General features: G+C 45.0%; 1 protein-coding gene across 4 annotated transcripts in view; it reads left to right on the forward strand.

Moving 5' to 3' along the window:
* Window positions 1-1,028: 1,028 nt before the first annotated feature.
* The window catches only part of sh3pxd2aa (SH3 and PX domains 2Aa), a gene marked incomplete at its 5' end in the record, with an annotated part of 63,049 nt that continues 44,707 nt past the window's right edge, over window positions 1,029-19,370 (forward strand). For all 4 annotated transcript variants that reach the window (XM_079159107.1, XM_079159106.1, XM_079159108.1 and 1 more), the window contains 3 exons: window positions 1,029-1,104; window positions 3,476-3,552; window positions 6,043-6,134. In XM_079159107.1, the coding sequence (XP_079015233.1) occupies window positions 1,029-1,104; window positions 3,476-3,552; window positions 6,043-6,134 (245 nt within the window). The remainder of the gene's footprint in view (window positions 1,105-3,475; window positions 3,553-6,042; window positions 6,135-19,370) is intronic.

Consider the following 19,370-nt stretch of genomic DNA (forward strand, 5'->3'; position numbering starts at 1 on the left):
GTTTTGTGCTGTCGAAGCAGTAGATGATCTGGTATGGATGCAGGAAGACTAGGTAGAGTCCTCTTGACTCTCCACCCAAGTAGAACCGGTGGACAAAAGAAGACAGGAGTTCAATAGAGAGATGCATGCAGATTGACAGATTGACAGAAGCAACTGGATCTGGGGACAGATGTGTCACCAGGGGACATTATCTGAGTGTGTGTGTCTAGATGTCTCCATGCAGGACGTCTTGAAGCCCCATCCGGCTGTTTGCTCACTTAGTCCCTGAGGGTCTTTTACAGCCATCAGACACAGTGATGTCTCCTCTCCTCCCCCACGTGGGAAACACTTTGCTGCATTGCTGTACAGTATGTCTGCTAGCCCTCTGCATCTCTCCTCTGCTTTGCTTTTACTCTCTCTCTCTCTCTAATCCCTCTCGTGAATGATTCATTTGAAGGGTGACGCGGGGTAAACACAATATGGCTGACACACTCATCTACACCCCCTGACCTCCGCTGTATCTCTCTCCCTCCGTCTCTCCGCCTGCTTTGTCTCTACCTTCTCTCTGTTTCTTTTTCCCTCCATCTTCCCTTATTCTCTTTCTTTCTGCCTACCCCTCCAGCTCCAGTGTCAGCACTCCTCTCCCCGCGTTCATGTCGCTGTGCTTTATGAATTCATCGGAGCTCGTTTGACTCCCGTGAGCCCCGCAGCTCACCGAGCCGACCGCTGCACCATCACGACCACAGACGCTTTGACGGGCTGTGGTTGTTCATGTGAAGGAGGCCCAAGAAAGAATTTCTTATGTGTTCGCAGGAGTTTTTTAATAAAGCTGAAATAAGTGTGAATCAAATCAAAAGAACACTGAGACTATTGTTTTCTCTCTGAGAGTAGAATAAACAGCGTGACGTCATTTTCATGTCGAGTATGAAGCTACTGTGCTAGATAGCGTAACACAACGACTATTAACAGTCAAACATTGTCTCACTCAGAAACAAAGCACACGTACCAAGAAGACACAAGATTAAAACTCTCCCCTCTTGTTTCTCTAGATGCAGATACTTGACAAGTTCCCAATTGAGGGAGGGCAGAAAGACCCAAAGAAGAGGATCATCCCATTTCTCCCAGGTAATAGCCTGCTCCAGAGCTCCAGTTATCTGAACAGGCTCCCATATTAATAATGTATGGCTGGCACTGGTGGGGGGTCAATATGAGCTGGTTACTGATGCCTGCCTGTGCTGCATGTGTGTGCCCGTGTGTGTGTGTGTGTGTGTGTGTTCATGTTCCCCTGTTACTGCTGACAAGGCGCTCTCTGTGACTTTCAAATCTCAGCCGTGGTGGCATGGTGGTGTCTGTGTGATTTTTGTTGTTGTTTTATTTTAAGGACACATTGGATTGTGTGTGTGTGTGTGTTTCTGTCTGAGGTTGTGGATGCATTTGATCGTTTCATTAGCTTGATATACAGTGTGTGTGTGTGTGTGTGTGTGTGTGTGTCCTCGTATTGATTTGAGCCATGCCCCACATGCTCGTCTCTCCTGCTGCAAGTCGTCGGCTGACATTCAGGCTCATGGCGACCTGCAGCGTGACAGTGATCGATGAGGGTGTTTGTGGCGGTTCAGTGTGCGGGGCAGAGGTGCTGACAGTGATTCTGCTAATCACACTGGGTCCTGTGTGTGTGTGTGTGTGTGTGTGTGTGTGTGTGTGTGTGTGTGTTCCTGTATGTTTTGTCATGCAGCTTTCTCTGGATTCATCTGGGAATGACATGTGTCTGTTTATTTAGTGCAGTTTAGTTTAGTAAACGCTGTGTTTAAGCCCTGTGGCCAACACATGGTCCCAGCATCTACTGTAAACTCTCTGAGTCTCTCTCTCTCTCTCTCTCTCTCTCTCTCTCTCTCTCTCTCTCTCTCTCTCTCTCTCTCTCTCTCTCTCTCTCTCTCTCTCTCTCTCTCTTCCACCTACCTCTTGACTATGAAGCCATGGGACCAGATGCAAACAGTATTGACTGTCTGCGTTTGGTTGAGGATAAACTCCTCTGCCTCACCTGAGTGACAGTTCAATAAACTGGACAATGTTTCTGATTAAGGTGGCCTACAGATTCAAATTGTTGCCGTACAAATCTCAAGACAACTTCACTTCTTTGACCAGATGCTTCTGGTTTAAACCATCCTTCATGCTACACCTGCCCACCAAGTCTCATTACAATCTGTCTGGTAGTTTTTCCTGTAGTCCTGCTGACCAACACACCAACACACCAACACACCAACACAACATGGCGAAGGTCATGATGAATTTCCAGACCGAAGGGTAAAAACGTCCCTGTGGTTCTTTGGGACAGCTGTCCTCCCAATGAGACCACAGCTCACAGTCACCATCTGGGGTGTTACAAGTAAAAGTCAAGCATTCAAAACTTTATTGAAAGTAAAAAGAGTATTAGAATAAATATATTTATTTGTTGATTCTTTTTTTGTATTTTAGATTACGGTATCAAATACATGTAGTAGAGTAAACAGTACAATATTTTCCAGAAAATGGAAATACTCTAGGAAAGTACAAGTATCTCAAAACTGTACTTTAGTACAGTACTTGAGTAACTGTGGTCAGCATCAGTGAAGTGTGCTCACTTGAAGGGATCAGTAGAGTGAATCCTGACTCATGAGATTCATGAGATTATGTGTTTATGTTTGAAAACGTCATATCAACCGATTGAAATAACGTAAATTCTCAAAGCACAACGGTAACATCTATTCATGCGTCACCTTTATTTCTCAAAACTTGCCGATCTCACTGAACACTGCTATTTTGTAATGCTCGACACAACTTTGACTTGGTGTGAGGGTTTACTTCTCTTTTTAAAAAGCAAACAGATTTGTGGAAGTTTTGACTGGATTCAGAATGGTGGAAGATAAGAATGTTGATTCTTACATGAATTGATTCCCAGCGTAAAACACGAGGACCAGTAATGCTAATGTGCTAATGATAGCATGTTTCAGCGGGTCATTGAAGGCGGACTTGCACTCTAGTCCTGGTGCTGGTTAAAAATAATATTTATCATATTGCCTATGTAGAGCTCCCTAAATAGTGAGCTGATGATACAAGAATCTTTTGTGATTGGATGGGGTTGGTGAGAGGCGTGAGAGCAGGGCCTTCTACGGAGGACCCATGTGTGTATTAATCCTATTGTCATAAGGAAAGCCATGTCACAGGCAGGGGTCATGGAGTCCTCAGGGGGGACAGCAGGGGGACAGCAGGGGGACAGCGGGGCACAGCAGGGGGGGGACTGAGATTGCTGAGGCCGTGAAGGGTCTCCAGCGTACATTACTGACATCTCCTGCTCTGCTGGGGTATGACATGAAGCAGCCATCAGCACTGCTGGATGCATGTGTCAGCTATTCACTTCTCTCCTCTTCCTCTCCGTCTCTCATCATCACACCGTTCCTCTGTTTTCCTCCACCTCCTCCCTCGTTCTGATTTTTTTTTCTGTCCTTCTCCTCCCCTCCAGGAAAAATCCTGTTCCGGAGGAGTCATGTGCGAGACGTGGCCATGAAGCGGCTGCGTTTCATCGACGACTACTGCAGGGTAAAGAGGCCTTACTGTAAACATCCTTCAGTTCCCCATCTGACTCTGGGGAATGCCCCCCCGTGAGGGGTCAAAGGTCCTTTCACATACTTTAAACATGGCACACATGAGACTGTAGCCACAGTAGTGGACGTAGAAAAGTGTCCTCGCAGTGAAGAGCTGTGTTTCTGAGCAATCTCAGGAGCCTGTAATGAGCTCTGACACTAGGCTTGGTAGGGGAAAGGTGGGATCAATGTGTCAATGCACTACACAAGACAGACTCTAGCTCTTCCATTGTTGCAGAAGCTGTGGTTCCACTTGTCTTTTTCAATGTAACAGACCACATGCTGAGGTGGACTGGCTCGCATTGAGTTCAGGTCTCAGTGAGGTGTGGACAGCATGTGGACACGATGTGGACAATTTATCAGACGTAGGTCTCCATCATCTTCCTCCCACACAGGAGTTCCTCTCTAGAGGAGAGTAAAGAGAAGAGAGGAGGAAACCAGACTGGAGCCAGCGTAGACCTGCTGTCTGAGTCCTGTTATCTTACTGGTGATGAAAACACAACATTTCATGATTTTGCTGCTCCAAAATAAAAGCTTTTAAATAACACAATAACGGAGGATTTTAACTGTGAAGAATTTATAGGAACACGTGTTTAACACTGAGTTAGCGGAGCTTTGTTAGCGGCTATTCTTCAATAAAACAAGTCTGCTAATTCTGCAGGGAGGAAGAGAAAGCAGCAAAGATAACGCAGGACTTTTATTGTGAAGCATTTATAGGAAATGACATGTTGGTCCACCGTTTTACAGCCGCTCCTTTGACCATGACATATATCCGATCAGGCAGGTTGCATTGAAGTGTTACGTGTGGACACAGCTGAGTTTCGATCCGCCTCATCTGATCATAGAAGTCGCATTTAAAAAGACAAGTGTAACCAGGACCAAAGTCAAACTCACTAACAAGCTGATCCTCATTTGGTCCAATCAGGAAAGAAGTTCTCCTACGAAGGAGCGTCTTTTTCCTGGAAGAAACAAAGAAACCTAGAAAGTGACAGCCTTCTTCAAGTCTTCAGTTCGCCTTATCACTTCCTGTTCTCTCTCTCATTAGATTTTTCAGATTAATTTCTTTAAAACACACACACTCTCTTCCTTCCGTCCTTCCCCTTGGCACAAAGCCACACTAGCAGCAGGGAGAGGCATCACAACAACTAATTTGTGATTGTCTCTATGCACACAATAGGGAGGAATTAGTTGGCCTTCATTAGGAAGGGTTAGCCACAGTATCCACTCAGTAATCAGGATCAAAAGCAGTTTAAAAACAAAAATATACACACAAAAATGACTGAAAATGACCCTGCTCCTTCTCTCATTACCCAAATAACCTGCAGCGCTCTAATGTTTACAGAAGCCGTAGCGAGCCGCTTCTTCTGCCCGGTACCTCAGCGTGCCGCGCTGTTTACTTCCTACATCCTGTTTATGAGGCAAACAGCGGAGCGGAAGAGTAATTACCCAGGGTTCTCAGAGGGTCTGCTCTCTGGAGATGGCAGGGTGCTGAGTCCCGCCAGCTGTGGTGCACAGTGAGATACGGCCCTCTTCAATCACAACCACAAAGGCTCTTTCAATATCCACATAGGTCGGATCCCATGAATGAAACATGCAGACCGCTGTCAATGAAAAGCCCACGCTGAACATATGGCCTCACATGTCTTATGCACCCTGCACCCCGCTACTGTACATGAGCTCCTCCTTTGGTTGGAGCTGTCCAGATCATTAAATATAGATGGCTATAGTCAGACATATGATCCTCTCTCTGACTGCCGTGTGGCTCTGTCAATTAACACACAGAGGAGAAAGGATGCTTGATTAACCAAGTACTCCCCCTGCACACCCAGACACTATTCTTTTCCAAAGAAGCCTGTATGATGCCCTTTAAAGGCGCTATACAAGAGATACATTACTGATACGCTATCACTAAAGGGGAGGCTGTGACTCGCCGTCTTCCTCTAATCGGAAGATCGGCGGTTCAATCCCCGGCTCCGCTGGTCCATGTCGATGTGTCCTTGGGCAAAACACTCAAGTTGCTCCTGAAGGCTGCACCTGCAGTGTTCCAATGTTCAGTCCTGATGGGCAGGTGGCACTTTGCATGGTCACTCCTGTCATCAGTGTGTGAATGGGTGAATGATGACATGTAGTGTAAAAGAGCTTTGAGGGGGTCAGAAGACTAGAAAGCTCTATACAAGTACAGTTCATTCCAGGATGGGGAGACCATAGCAGTGGCTCGGAGTATGGTGGAAGCTGCATCAGAAAAACCTAGAAGCATCCTAGAAAGGTTTCTGCAGTGGGAGCTCCAGATTAATAAAAAGGAACTGGGCGTTCAGAGGAAGGATTTCAGTCAAAACAAAAGAAGGATGTGGACAGCCACTGGGGGAGATGAAGATGGTTCAATGAAAACAACAACAGGACTAATCAATCAGCTGGTCTTTAACCTCCCCGTTCTCTCTCTTCTTAGGCGCTGGTGCGACTCCCCCCTCAGATCTCTCAGAGCGAGGAGGTGCTGCGCTTCTTTGAGACAAAGGCCGAGGACGTCAACCCCCCAGTGGAGTGAGTGTCACATACTGTACAACACACCCGTACGCATGCTGTATGCTCAGACTAATCGTCCATCTGACTCAGCGTCAAGCTCTCCAGCGACACCGTCGTTCCTGTTGTGCTGCACTTTCACTCAAAACCCCACTGAGGGTGGTAGCTTATGCTAATGTAGTGTCGCTCCCAAAACACTGGTCTGAAATTGGTTTTGACATCCTCTGTTGGAGAAAAAGAAAAAAGAATGTTACTGCTTTAATTACAGGATGGATGTGAATGGGCTATGTGGTGTAGTGGTCAAAGCAAGACTTCATCATTTGAAATAACATAGGTCCTCCTTTTACAAATGAAAAGTATAATTCATAAGTGATAAAGTGCACACTTCAGTTCAATACACTGAGAGGTTTTGCCTGTGTGGTGTGGTGTGGCTAACGTTAGCTAACGTGTGCGCCTGTGTTCTCACGTCATAGATAGGCCTGTACTGAATAGTCTCAAACTTCATTCATGGCGTTTCTTTGGGTGATGATTTCATGAAATATGACGACAGACATTCAAAATGTCATTCAAAAACCTAAATTGGCACTTTGAATGTAAATATTCAGTAGTCATAAATAAACATTCTAAGAGTTGTATTATTAAAATAAGACAAGAAGTAAACACGCGGAGGGGGAGGCATGTTTACCAGGAAGTAGTTGTGATCGTGGTCCCGTTCCACTGATGGAGCTTCATTCGGTCACTTAATGATGATGTCGTTAAAGCAACTCAAGACTCAAGAGAATTGTGGGAAATGCAATGTGCCACTATCTCGTAATGGCAACTAGTGGGCTCAACAACAGTTGCAGAGTCTCACTTTATTTTTTCCTCACAGTTTTGTTTATTTATAAAGTCAATATGTGTATGCATAGAGAGAGATAGAGATAGTAATAATAAATATGAAGTAGAACAACAACATGTAGTAAAAAAACAACAATAATGATAATAAGAAATAAGATAAAACAAAGAGACAAAAAATTGAAATATGGATAAAAACATAAAAGTCAAAATGAAATAAGAGTGATAGCAATAATACTATGAGAAATTCAGTAAATAAAGAAAAATAAAATAAACAATTTACAGAATAAAAGAGAAGAAGAAGAGAAAAAAACAATGCCATGCTTTTTCTAAAAGGATGCATAGAGTCACTTTAAATCCTAGACGGACAATTTCAGAATTTGCTAGCTTGTGATTATGAATCAACAAATCCAATCCATTACTATGTCATATAATACACTTCTGGAACATGGGTTGAGTGTAAGGACTGCTCTGCATGGAGCAGGTTGTGTTTGTTAGCATAAAGCTACAGTGGGTACGGAAAGTATTCAGACCCCTTTAAATTTTTCACTCTTTGTTTCATTGCAGCCATTTGCTAAAATCAAAAAAGTTCATTTTATTTCTCATTAATGTACACTCAGCACCCCATCTTGACAGAAAAAAACAGAAATGTAGAAATTTTTGCAAATTTATTAAAAAAGAAAAACTGAAATATCACATGGTCATAAGTATTGTACTGAAGGCTGTTTTTACTTTTGTCTTCACCTCACACTGATTACAGGAGCAGCATGCACACATGATGATGATGAAGTCATCACTTTTTTGATTGATAATGTTACTCACAATAGCTCAGATGCTAACACACCGAGCATCTGTATATCCCCCCCCAAAATACAGTATGATGTACAGTGGATAAGCTCATTATCTAGTCTATTCCCAGATCAGCTCTTTCTCTCCGAGTTCGTTAAAACCTCCAACGGGGAGTGCGAGGAGGAGACTGACTTGTTTCAGAGCAGGAGATAGCCCCTTTGGGTGCTTTTTAATTAGAGAAGACCTGGAATGCCAGTAGCGCACTATTTTGTGATGTGCTCCTGTACGCACGAGGAAGCTGCAACCGAGCACTGTTTGTTAGACCTCCCCCTCCTCTGCTGACAGTCTGTAGTTTAGAGTTTTGCCCTCGCCTTTCTCCGTTGGATGAGAGGGAAGACGTGAGGCAGGCAGGATTTAGTGACCTCTGGCTGCCAGTGTTTCTTCAGCACAGAGTAATGAGGGTGTCTCTCCCTATCGTCCTCTCCCTCCTCTAATTCTTTGTATCCAACCCGGCCTCATAAATTCAAGTATAAATTGAAGCAACGGCTCAAGGTTACGAACGCCGACGCGATCAGTCTTTGAGCAACAGCCTTCGTTTCCTCACTGACAACACAGCTTTCCATCTCGCTTCTCTTCTACTGTCTCTCTCTCTCTCTCTCTCTCTTTCTCCTCCTGCCTCTCATTTGACTTACGCCCTGCATCTCTTCCATTCCTTTTTCCAATCCTCCTTCTCAACTCGTTCTCATGCTTCTTTCTCTCTCCTCTACGTGTGTTGATGCTTAAAGAAATGGCATTAATCTCGTTTGGAGATGTGGGAGATGAAGCAGTGTGTGTGTGTGTCAAAACAGGGACGAATTTGAGATATTTCTCTTTCAGCCACTGGAATCAAACAGGTGTTTACACAGTGAAACTTGGGACACATTAAAAGAAAAAGGAATAGAATGAAAGAGGTACTTTTTGAGCAGTGTCTGTTGAAAAGATGGCTGTTCATAACTGAACGTCTGGCCTGTGGTGTTGCTGCATGGCAGCTTTCTGGAGAACCGCTCATACAAAGTCAACACGTCAGAAACACACCTGTATGAGACACAGTAGTAACACCATACACTGACGTCACGGCTCCTCACGGTCAGGAACTCCAGTGAACTACAGTCTAGTTCAGGAGGAACCACCAGGAGCAGACTTTACTGTGGACAAGGTAGACCACCTGGACCTGGTACCCCTAAAGAGCCCCAAACAGCTATAGATGTATTATGATGTTCAGATATGAATGATATTGAAATATGTTACTATTCATTGTACACTGAAATAACTATTAAAGGCCCCAAAGCTCTTACACAATATGCAACTCAACTGTATACTACTTACTGTGTACTTCTACTGCAGAGGAAGACATTGGAGTACTACCTTTACCTGACAGAGAAATGTTACTGGTTACGTGACAGATTCAGATTTGACTCGCGGAATATAACTATTCAAATTATTCATTAAACTATCCAGCATCATATTAGAATGGTAAGCTCCAACAAGTACATGTAAGTACATTGTGTAAATAATACCTCTTCGTTTGGTTTGTGGACTCTCGTTATGAAGTCTTGAGTTTGGCCTTTTCGCCGTCGCTATCTTGGATTACGGCCGTCGTTGCCATGTTGTTTTTTTGCAACCAATGAACAGAAGTGAATGCGGAGCGTTGACATAGAGACGTTGTATTGAAGAAGACTTGAAACTAGAGATTGAGACCATAAACTCATGTTCACAATGTTTACTGAGGTAATAAATCAAGAGAGAAGTCATTTTCTCATAGACTTCTATACAACCAGAGGAGTCGCCCCCTGCTGGACACTAGAGAGAATGCAGCTTTAACACATGAAGCTTTGACTTCACTCGGCAGAACCGGAGGTTGCTGCCTGACTGTCTACGTTGCCTGATTATTGCTCTCCATGAAGATGAATGGACTTTAGGTGACTTGATTGTGCTTTTCTGCAATTAGAACGAGTATCCAATTTCTTATTAAAAAAATTGGAAATAGTGCTTATTTCCATCAGTTGCACTCAACAAAAGCATCTCTTCTCACAGTCCTAAATGGCATGTTGATGCATGGGGATGCAGGATCATTCTTGATGCTGTTGGATGTCAGTGCAGCTTTTGACACAAAGTGTGTTTCCAACCATCTGTTTTATGTACATTTTTAATTTGCGCATTCAAAAACACAACTTTTTTCAAAAATCTTGAAATATCGCAAATCTTTTTTATGCTTGGCAGAGGCGAAAAAGTTGGTTTATTTATGAAAGCAAAACTCTACAAAGTGCATCTTAGTGAATCAATGACTAAAAACTAAAAACAGTCTCCTCATCGCTCCGCTCAGATCTGACGTAACCTTCCGCTCATTAATACACAAATGTCATATTTACCTCCAATTGTTTTCCACCGTTCAACGTTCCTCTCTTTTAGTCAAGTCATCTTGATGCGTCCTCTTCTTCTTCAGTGGTATAATGGGGTTGGACTGGAGAACGGTCGCCACCTACTGCTTATCTCAATGAACTGACTCCTAATAATGGAATAACAGAAGTGGATGAGTGGGTGGAAACAAGCTTTCGTTCACATTTTCTTTTGCGGATTTTCCCAAAACTGGGTTACAATTGTAAACCACCATCTCCTGAGCAACAGACTGAGGCAGTGGACGGGCTCTCCCCTACCTCTCTGATGGGACTTTCTCAGCTTCTGCTGGTAACCTCTGTTCTCTAGTTAGTTTCAGATCAAATGAAGCCAGAACCTCTTCTGGCTTCTCTGGATCCCTGCAGGCCTTCACTCTGTCTCACTAAAAGAAGAACATACTCAGAAGGGTGAGCTGCCCGCTCTCCATTTCAAGAAAGAAAGGAGAAAAAGACCTCTCAGTTAATTGTTAGGAAGACGTCATCATCCAGAGGACTTGACTGTGTCAGGGCTAAGTTTGATGGCTTTCTTCCATTAACCTACCCATAATGCATCTGCTAAATGGAAATGACCCATGGGGTAGTGTGTTCAGGAATGACATGGGCCATTGATTGTGTGTGTGAGTAGTGTGTGGGTAGTGTGTGGGGCTTTTAATGTGTAAGTGCACATGTGTGTCCTAAGTGCTGCAGATGAAGAAAACAGGATGCTGAGCACTAATATTAATCCAACAGGGTTTGTGTGTATGTTTGAGTGTGTGTGTCCCGTCAGCTTATTTAATGCAAATGACCCGGTATCGTCTCTGTCTGCTCGCTTTTTATGTGCATCACTTCACGCAGAACTTTGTGCGTTTTAGGATCGTCCTGATCAAAGCGTGTTTCCTGTTGATCATCTGTCAATAGTGAGTCCTGGTTCGGGTTTGGGTTTGAAAAAAGTGGTTGTTTCCATTGATTATACAACACAAGAGTACTCAGAAACTCAAATGCTATCTTGACTAGGGCTGGGTACTGGGACCAAGTAGCATCAAAACAACATACGATACCTTTTAGTGCCCTCTCTATAGTAAAAAGGGATATTTAAATGGTGTCTTCTTAGATTTATTGCGACGTGTGATTGGCCCACTACCGCAGCAGCTACAACCCATACAGCCGGGATTGCCTCCACATGGTTCCCAGCGTGAAGACGGCTGAGCTGGCAGCTAGAAGCTAACGGTGCTGACAGCGGGAACAGCGCTAACAACAGCAGCAGCGGTACCTCCGTATGAGACACAGTGCAGTGTGCCCATCCTCCAGCCTAACGCTGGCAAAACATTATTTGACAAGAAATAAGTTACAGCGCCCTTGTCCTCACTCTGACATGGAGAAGGCAGAAACGGAGTACTGGCAGCTTGTGAGGAGTGCAGGTGGGCAAGAAAAAGTCACGGTACGCCAAAGAGTCAAATATAGAAGAGCCGGTCCTCTTCAAGCGTTGAACCTCAGCGAAATATCCCTGAGCTGCTTAGTCCACAATAACTGAGTCATCAGCAGGTCTCTAAAGTCCTAGCGTCAGTGTTTGTTGGCAGTTCCCGTCCTAAAACTAAGAGACTGTTGCTTTGAGGTTGTGGCTCCTACACTTTGGAACTCTCTCCTTTTGGACTGGTGGAAGATTTGTGGACACTGTGGACACCATGCTGTTTGAAATGGTTTATATATTTTATTTGATGGTGTTTTTGACGTGCTGCTCTTGAAAGGCGCTATGCTAATAAACTTCCTTACTTCCTCTCCTCTTCAATTACCTCCTGAGCTTTACCCTTCCTCTATCCCTTACTTATTTCCCTCTCCTCTCCACTCATTGCCTCCCAGTCTCCCACCTCTGTCCCCCCCCCCCACCAGTCATCTGTCCATCCCACTCCGTCTGCTGAGGTGGAGACAGGGGACAGGCTCACTCAGCCTTAATGGATAAGATGCTGCACTCCCCTAACTATTAGGATCAATAGCACTCGCTGGAGACCGAGCAGGACAGCAGCGCACAGCAGCGCGTGGAAGGGGTTAAACACTTTAAGTGTGTCAGAGTGAGAGGAGTGGTCAGCCGAGCGTGCAGCGCTTATGTGTGTGTGTGCATGTACGTGCTCTCGTGTGTGAGCGTTTATCGATCCGTCTGAAACAGAGCAGTTGTACACTTCGTGCAATTATATCTTTCAAAAATGTTTGTGTTCTCAGCCAAACAGAGACAGCAGCAGGAGACGAGTCTTCATTGCGGGACTAAATTGGTCTCGCTAGTTGTGTGCAGCAGCCTTTGTTGCTGTCAGGTTATTTCAGTGCACCTCCCGTCTGTGCTCCACAGTCTCCTTTCTCTCGCCATCATCCTACATGGATGCACTCATCCACCCAGACACCCACCCGATGGCGTCTGACTCACTGCTGCTCTACTTCCTCACACACTCACTCACACAGGGTGTTGTCAAGGCTGGGCTCGCTACAGTAATAGCTTTGGGAGGGCCAGACTGTACATGGGTGTGATGAACAGAGCGGGGCCAGGACAGCTACCAGGGTGATGAAGTGTGTGTGTGTGTGGGGGGGCTAGCACAAGGCCAATGGTGCACTGGGCTCCCACGGTTTCTCTGATGAGCTTCAGAAGAATATATACAAGATACTGACATTTAGCTTCAGGTTTTTAAGACTGGATCAAACTGTTTCTTATTTCTAACCCTGTCTCCATAACATCACTGTGAGTGAGTCATGCTTTGACATTAGCCAGCAGCAGTCTCCTTCTCTATGTGAGATACAGGTTTTATTTCTGACTGTGATCTGATTAGAAATAATGAGCCACATGCCTCACAGGCACAGGAATCGATCCCATCAATCAGAGCTCAGCAAGCACACGGAGCTCTCCTCTCCCCTGTCTGTGGAGTGGAGTACTGCAGCGGTCTGATGTCACTCAATCAGCTGCTCCGTTTTCAAGCTGAGCGTATTTCTTTTTACATTAAACGTATTTTGATTGGACTTGTGCTGGATCTCTGGTCTTTCTGTTGGCTTTTGACGCCTTGAAACGTCCTGCCGAAGAAAACTACAACAAACGAGGATATTGTACATAAAGAAGAGACGCTATCATCACAGCTTGATGACATTTTTTATGTTTCAAAAACAGGAACTGTGCATGCATTTGAACTGCCCACAGGAAGTCCTCTGCAGAGCAGGCTCGTCTGGGTCTTGTATTCTGGAGGTCAGTGACTCCCTCAAGGAGTCGTTCGATAAAGTAAACACATTTTTTCTGAAGTTAGCCTCTTTCTTTGGAAATACTGTGTCGTTTTATCTCTACGTCTCTTGAAATTATTATAATAAATCAGTCAAGGGGAAATCATTCTATATATATATATATATATATATTAGAGCTGTGAAAAATAACGCGTTAACGCGTTATGATTAAATTACAGGATTAATTCGGTATTTTTTTTTAACTTAAATGCGCAGAATGAGCTTCCAATTAGTGCTGGGCGGTATGACCAAAAATGTATATCACAGTATTTTGCCTAACTCTAGTATTTTGCCTAACTCTAGCGGTACCACGGTACATCACGGACGGTATATCACGGACGGTATATCACAGTATTCTCTTCAAACTCATACACCTCACCACAAGTTCAAGTGTGCGGAAAAGAAACACTTTTATCTTTTCACAGCACTGATTTGGGAATGCAGTCTTTTTAGCAATTTAAATTGTCAAAATTGACCACAGATATTTGACTTTCACATTATATTCTTATGCTCTATGATGTCTTTCCTCGTCTCTCCTCCCTGTGTCACGGTGTGGGTACATCTCACTGGAGTAAGGAAACATATCAGAATAACCTTATTTGATTGGCTAAACTGCATCACGTGACGTGATTTACAACACATTGGCCTGTGTTTTTCCTGCACCGCTGAACAAGTGCCGTAAATGCTGGAAAGGAGCGTGAATAACTCCGCTGCTTTAAGGCAAAGGCCCGCAACCCACTGAAAACGGGTCCGCGATGACCCACCAGTTGAGAATCTGTTCTACAGGATCGTGAAGAGCGGTGAACAGCTGTTTGTGTGGAGTGTCTTCCATCTCTTCCGGTTTCCTTCACCTACATTCCCCTGGGTCCTAAACCCCTCCAAGTACAGCTTGTTATCACCCTCTACGCACCAACGTACATTTATAACAAATACCACACATCTTACAGTAATCAGCGTTGCATATGTGTCAAACTCTATCGGTGCATCTCCAGTCTGTCTATGTTTATCCTGCATCGCTGTTCTGTAATGTAGCGTTACTGGAGGACCGAGCCTCTCCCAGCTGTTAGCAGACTGTTGTGCTAGCAGGTGAGTGAGCTGTACCCAGCATGCAGTTCGGCGGTGAAATTTTATAAATGTACAATTATTAGTGTTACAAATTGTTTATGTGTCACAGACTGTTGTGTTGTGGTGTTTTGCTCTGTTAAAGAGCGTTAGTTGTGGGTTGTTAATTGTTATAAATTTATGACCATGACTAGGGGTCCCTCTCAATACAGATAAAATAACTAGCTCCACCACTATCATTTTCAGTAGCGAAGATCATCTTTAGCTGCCTGTTGAAGACAGTCAGTAGTGTTCTGGCTATGCACCGGTATGACGGTATGTGGAAATTCATATCGTACGGGGGGAATAGAAACCGGTACTACTTCCAATATCCCACAATTGACCGTTCGCCCCCTTAGTTACTGTTGCTACGTCGACAAAACTCCCAGGACTGTCAACCCGAAAGCATGGCGAGGACGGGGACCAGCGCTATATCTGTCAGTGTCAGTGATACTTTTTGGAGTAATATCTCCGCGATATTCTCCGGATCAAGGCAAAAGGGACTGCAATATGCAGTGGAAGGATATATCCAAAACATTAAGATCACGAAGGTGACGCAACAATAATCGAAGCAAAAGCATACAGGTCTCAATCAAAACATCTCTAATGCAGTCAGACGTTAGCTGCTATCCTAAGAAACCAATGTAACAGACTGTCTCATGTTTGTCCTTTCTGGTGTTGAAGATATGTCCCATCAGGGTTGCCGTAGAGAGGGGGCAATTCCCGCCTCTAGGAAAAGGGGCGTAAACGTAAACGGGAAGACGTTATGGTTTCACCGTAGCACTACCAGCCTAAAGTACCATCTCAACGCGACGCATGCGTTGGTCGGTGAGGGGAGTTTAAGTGGAATGCGCCAAACCACCCTCACTGAACAACGTAGTTCCCTCACTAAGTCTGCCTGTGACAAGTTGACGAGCACAGTTGCCAAATGGATTGCAAAAAGCTGTAGACCGATTAATATTGTTGAGGACGAGGGGAAGTTTTGCGAGTGGCAACGGGGGACTCGAGCATCAAAGCACCGCAAAGACGCACAATAATGACAAAAATCGGTAATATGTGATTAATCATGATTAATCCACAGAAACCTGTGATTAATTTGATTAAAATTTGTAATCATTTCACAGCCCTAATATATATATATATATATATCTGTATTTCTATCTCTCCACTGCAGAGTGGACCCGTTGGGACTAATCTATGTCATTTGTATAAAAAAGAATGTTAATCAGAGTCAGGCGTCCGAACATTGGCTAACAGTCCCCCCCCTCCTCTCTTTACCTCGGTGTTGTCTCGGCTCACAGAGCTGTCAGTGTCGCTGTCCATTTATCTCTGTCCAGATGTTCACACAGCGCACTGAGGCTGCAGTACGACCTTGCTCACATGTGGTGCGGCTTTGTCCCGTATCGTGGCGACTTGAGGCCAAAGTGAGCTCAAAAATGTGAATCCATCCTTTGAAGGATCTCCAGCAGAAAGGTTGCCGCTCTACGTAATGCACTGCCTTTGCATCACAGTAAGAAGTCAGAACTCAGAGCTTTCCATGGAGCTACATTAGCTCTGATTCTACCCTCCGGTACGTCTCCACATGGTGGCGTGCTTCACAACACAAACGGCCCTCAGCTGCTCTGTGTCCAGTTCATCCCCCGGCGTGATCTGTTGTCCGCTCACAAACCTCCCTAAGGCTCCCCTTCCTCTATACATGTATCCAGTGTCTTCTTTATGTCCCCCCCCCCCCCCCCCCCGCTGACGCTACACTCCCCTTCCCCTTTTTGTCAGACATGATGTTTTCCTCTCTCTTGCTTAACACTTTTCCCACCATCTTGCATTGCTCTGGAGTCAATTAGCATGGGCTGTGGGCTGTGATGTGTTCCATGTGTCTGGGCCCTGCTTTAGCAATCATATAACTATCAGCCTGAATGGCATTATCTGTCCTCTGCAGACCATAACCATGACAAATGTCTCGATTCATATGCGCATACTGCATTTCAGCCATGATGAAAATATTGGCCACTGCCCCCCGATAGGCTACCGTCGTGTGAGACATGGCCGACGTTATCGTTCATCATGCCCCCTCACAACCCTCCCCCTGAATAACAATAGGCATCGACCTTGGCTCGTGCCTCGAGGAGAGAGATGCTGCAAGATTATCAGATTATCACGGGGTTAAGCCATGAACTCCTGTGATTGGTCAGATTTTGGGCCTAAGTAGCAGGGCTGTACCTGGTGACAGGGGGAAGACACATTTGGTGTTTTTTGGGCTAATTAGGAATAAGTGGGTGATAAGGATTGGGGCGTATGTGTGTCCAGCTCTATCACTGATGTCGACAGGAAGTGTATATTTAAAGTCAGATCAATGTAACTTCTTTGAAAGAACAAATAACGTTCCTCTTACAAATGAAACCTTGTACTCCAGAACACACGCGTGCTGGCTTACACTGCTACAGTCGCTAATGTTAGATAATGTTAGATAATGTTAGATAATGTTTGCAAGCTTTGGATCGATATCGCTGTGGAACTGTTGCTATAGAGTCGGTTTGGCTGGAATTCTCACATTTAATCAGCAAAAGTTTCAAAACATAATTCCTTCGTCTTGCAGTGTCCTGTAGAACAGAAGGTTAGTTGGTTTAGGGTCTAGATTATTCAGTGGAACATAAAATGTATTTGTAATGCCCGATCCCATTCCCCACACTCACTGAGCTGTCCCTCTGTCAGATCATCGAGTGTTTGAGGACTCTCTCTCTCTCTCAGACAGTTCGAGTCCTTTATGAACACTTTCCATAAAGCTGCATTTCTGCAGACAAAAAACGAGTAAATAGATTATTTGAAATGACCGCTCATCTTGTGAGGAAAGAGTCTGGAGGACGTTTAAATCAGGAAGTAAAAAGTATCAAACAAATCATATTTTTGACGGTGTCATGGTAAAGTGAAATGTTGCAGCACAGTGCTGTTCCATTCATATTTACATCATTTCAAACCCTCACAGTCTCTCCAGGAGGATGTCAGTCCCTGAGGGTTCAGGTCTTAAGGCCTTGATGCTCCTCACATGGGACACAAACTTGCGTGTATTTAGTTGCCGCCAATTCTTTGGTACATCTGCAACCCGAATGAGTCTCTGTGGGCACAATGCGTGTGTGTTGACTGTGTGTACGGGAGAGTGTTGAGGTTAATTAATTCCTTGAACACTAATAGTGTGCTAATGCCCACAGTGAGCTTTAGCCTGGTCACGGCCATGAGGGCTCAAAGACAGGGGAGGCTGAGGGTAATTTGGGGCTCTGGAGGGGGCTTAGAGTGGGGGGGTGTAGAGCGGTGGAGGTCTGGATCTGGTGACGCTGACGGATGAATGGGGGTGGTGAGTTCAGGGACGAGAGAGAGAGAGAGATAATCTGTGGGAGTGTGTATTTCCTGGTGTTGCAGGCTAGCCCAGCAGGGGGCCATTGAGAGTCATTAACTTGCAGCCAGTTGGCTACACACATTGATTAGCCTATTATCTGACAACCCACTCATACACGCTTAATGAGTAAATCCACTGCCTTCTTCTTTCACAATTTAGAGTCATACTATGAGTTTACAAAAGAATGTAGTTTGTTAATGTCCACAAACTAATCTAATTGTAGTAATACTATCATCATTTTCATACCACTCATCCATCCACCGGCTCTGGACCTGATAAGAGCCGGATGGAAGCGACCTGCTCCACGGAGCCGTGGTCAGTGAATGCACCGTGACCAAGTGTCAGTGTGTGACGAACAGTGTGACCACAATGTGTTTGAATGTCCGTGGCGGACCCACCTGTTGATGTTTTTGATCGGGACATACCTTTTCTTTTCTGTGTCTGACAGAGTTAGACACACGCACTGACACCGATACCATTTGGTCACTCAGTGTCACTAAACAGCGCTGCTGTCAGAATAACAGCCGTTTTGAATTGCACATGTTTGTGCATGAATAGTCAACATCTGTGCATGTTCCAGTCTGTGCTGGGACAGAAGAAAACAGGTGTCGCATCACTGCACATCGTAGCAGTTAAACAGACGTATACTGAAAGGCTGTAAAATCTTGGTCTCCTGCTTCTCTACTAAAAAATGGCCTTGAGATTCCACGTCGCCACATAAAACACCCTTTTCTCCACCACTGGAGGATGTATTCTTCACGTCGCCTCTCACTCCTCGCTTCCTCTCCTCCATTCCTCAAGGAGACGGAGGAAATGTTTGATTTCAGCCTCCAGGGACTCCGGTCACTGTGTTTCTGCTCTGCCTCCTCATCCTCCCACCCTCTCTCAACGTTGTACCCCCCCCCGCCCCTCCCCTCCCCTGTGCCCTAATGCTTTGCAGATGCCTCCAAAACCATACCTCTAAAAAAATACAGCCCAAAATAGCCAGCCGCACCCCCACTGGCATGTCCCAATGTAATGTTAAGTGTTAGTGGCTAAGCTAACAAGCTAAAGAGCTCTCTTTGTACTGTGTCACAGAAATAATGATCAAAAACCAGGCTAATCTCGGTGCTATGCAGGTTGCTAACACGGCTAACGTGGCTAACGTGGCTGCGTGTTGACTAGTGTTTGCCTCCTGAGCTGTGTCAGTGGGCTAATGCTCGGGTTCCATGCAGGCATGTTGTTCTCAAGCCCTTTGTGAAGGCTTAACGCTACCAGCCGCCCACACGTGATGCGAGCCAACCTTTGCTTTGAGCCGCTCAGCATAACAACAATAGAACACATGCTATCGATCCAATCAGCAGTCACTGTGTGTGTCGGGGTGAACAAACAGCTGTCTTCTGGGAATGCATCTGATCACATGATCATCTGATCGAGAACCACTAACCCCAGAGACTCCAGTGCAGCGCGGCCCTCACCCAGAGATCTGTGTAGACTCTACCGTCA

Source organism: Pholis gunnellus (assembly GCF_910591455.1).
Source record: "Pholis gunnellus genome assembly, chromosome: 5".
NCBI classification, from domain to species: Eukaryota; Metazoa; Chordata; class Actinopteri; order Perciformes; family Pholidae; genus Pholis; species Pholis gunnellus.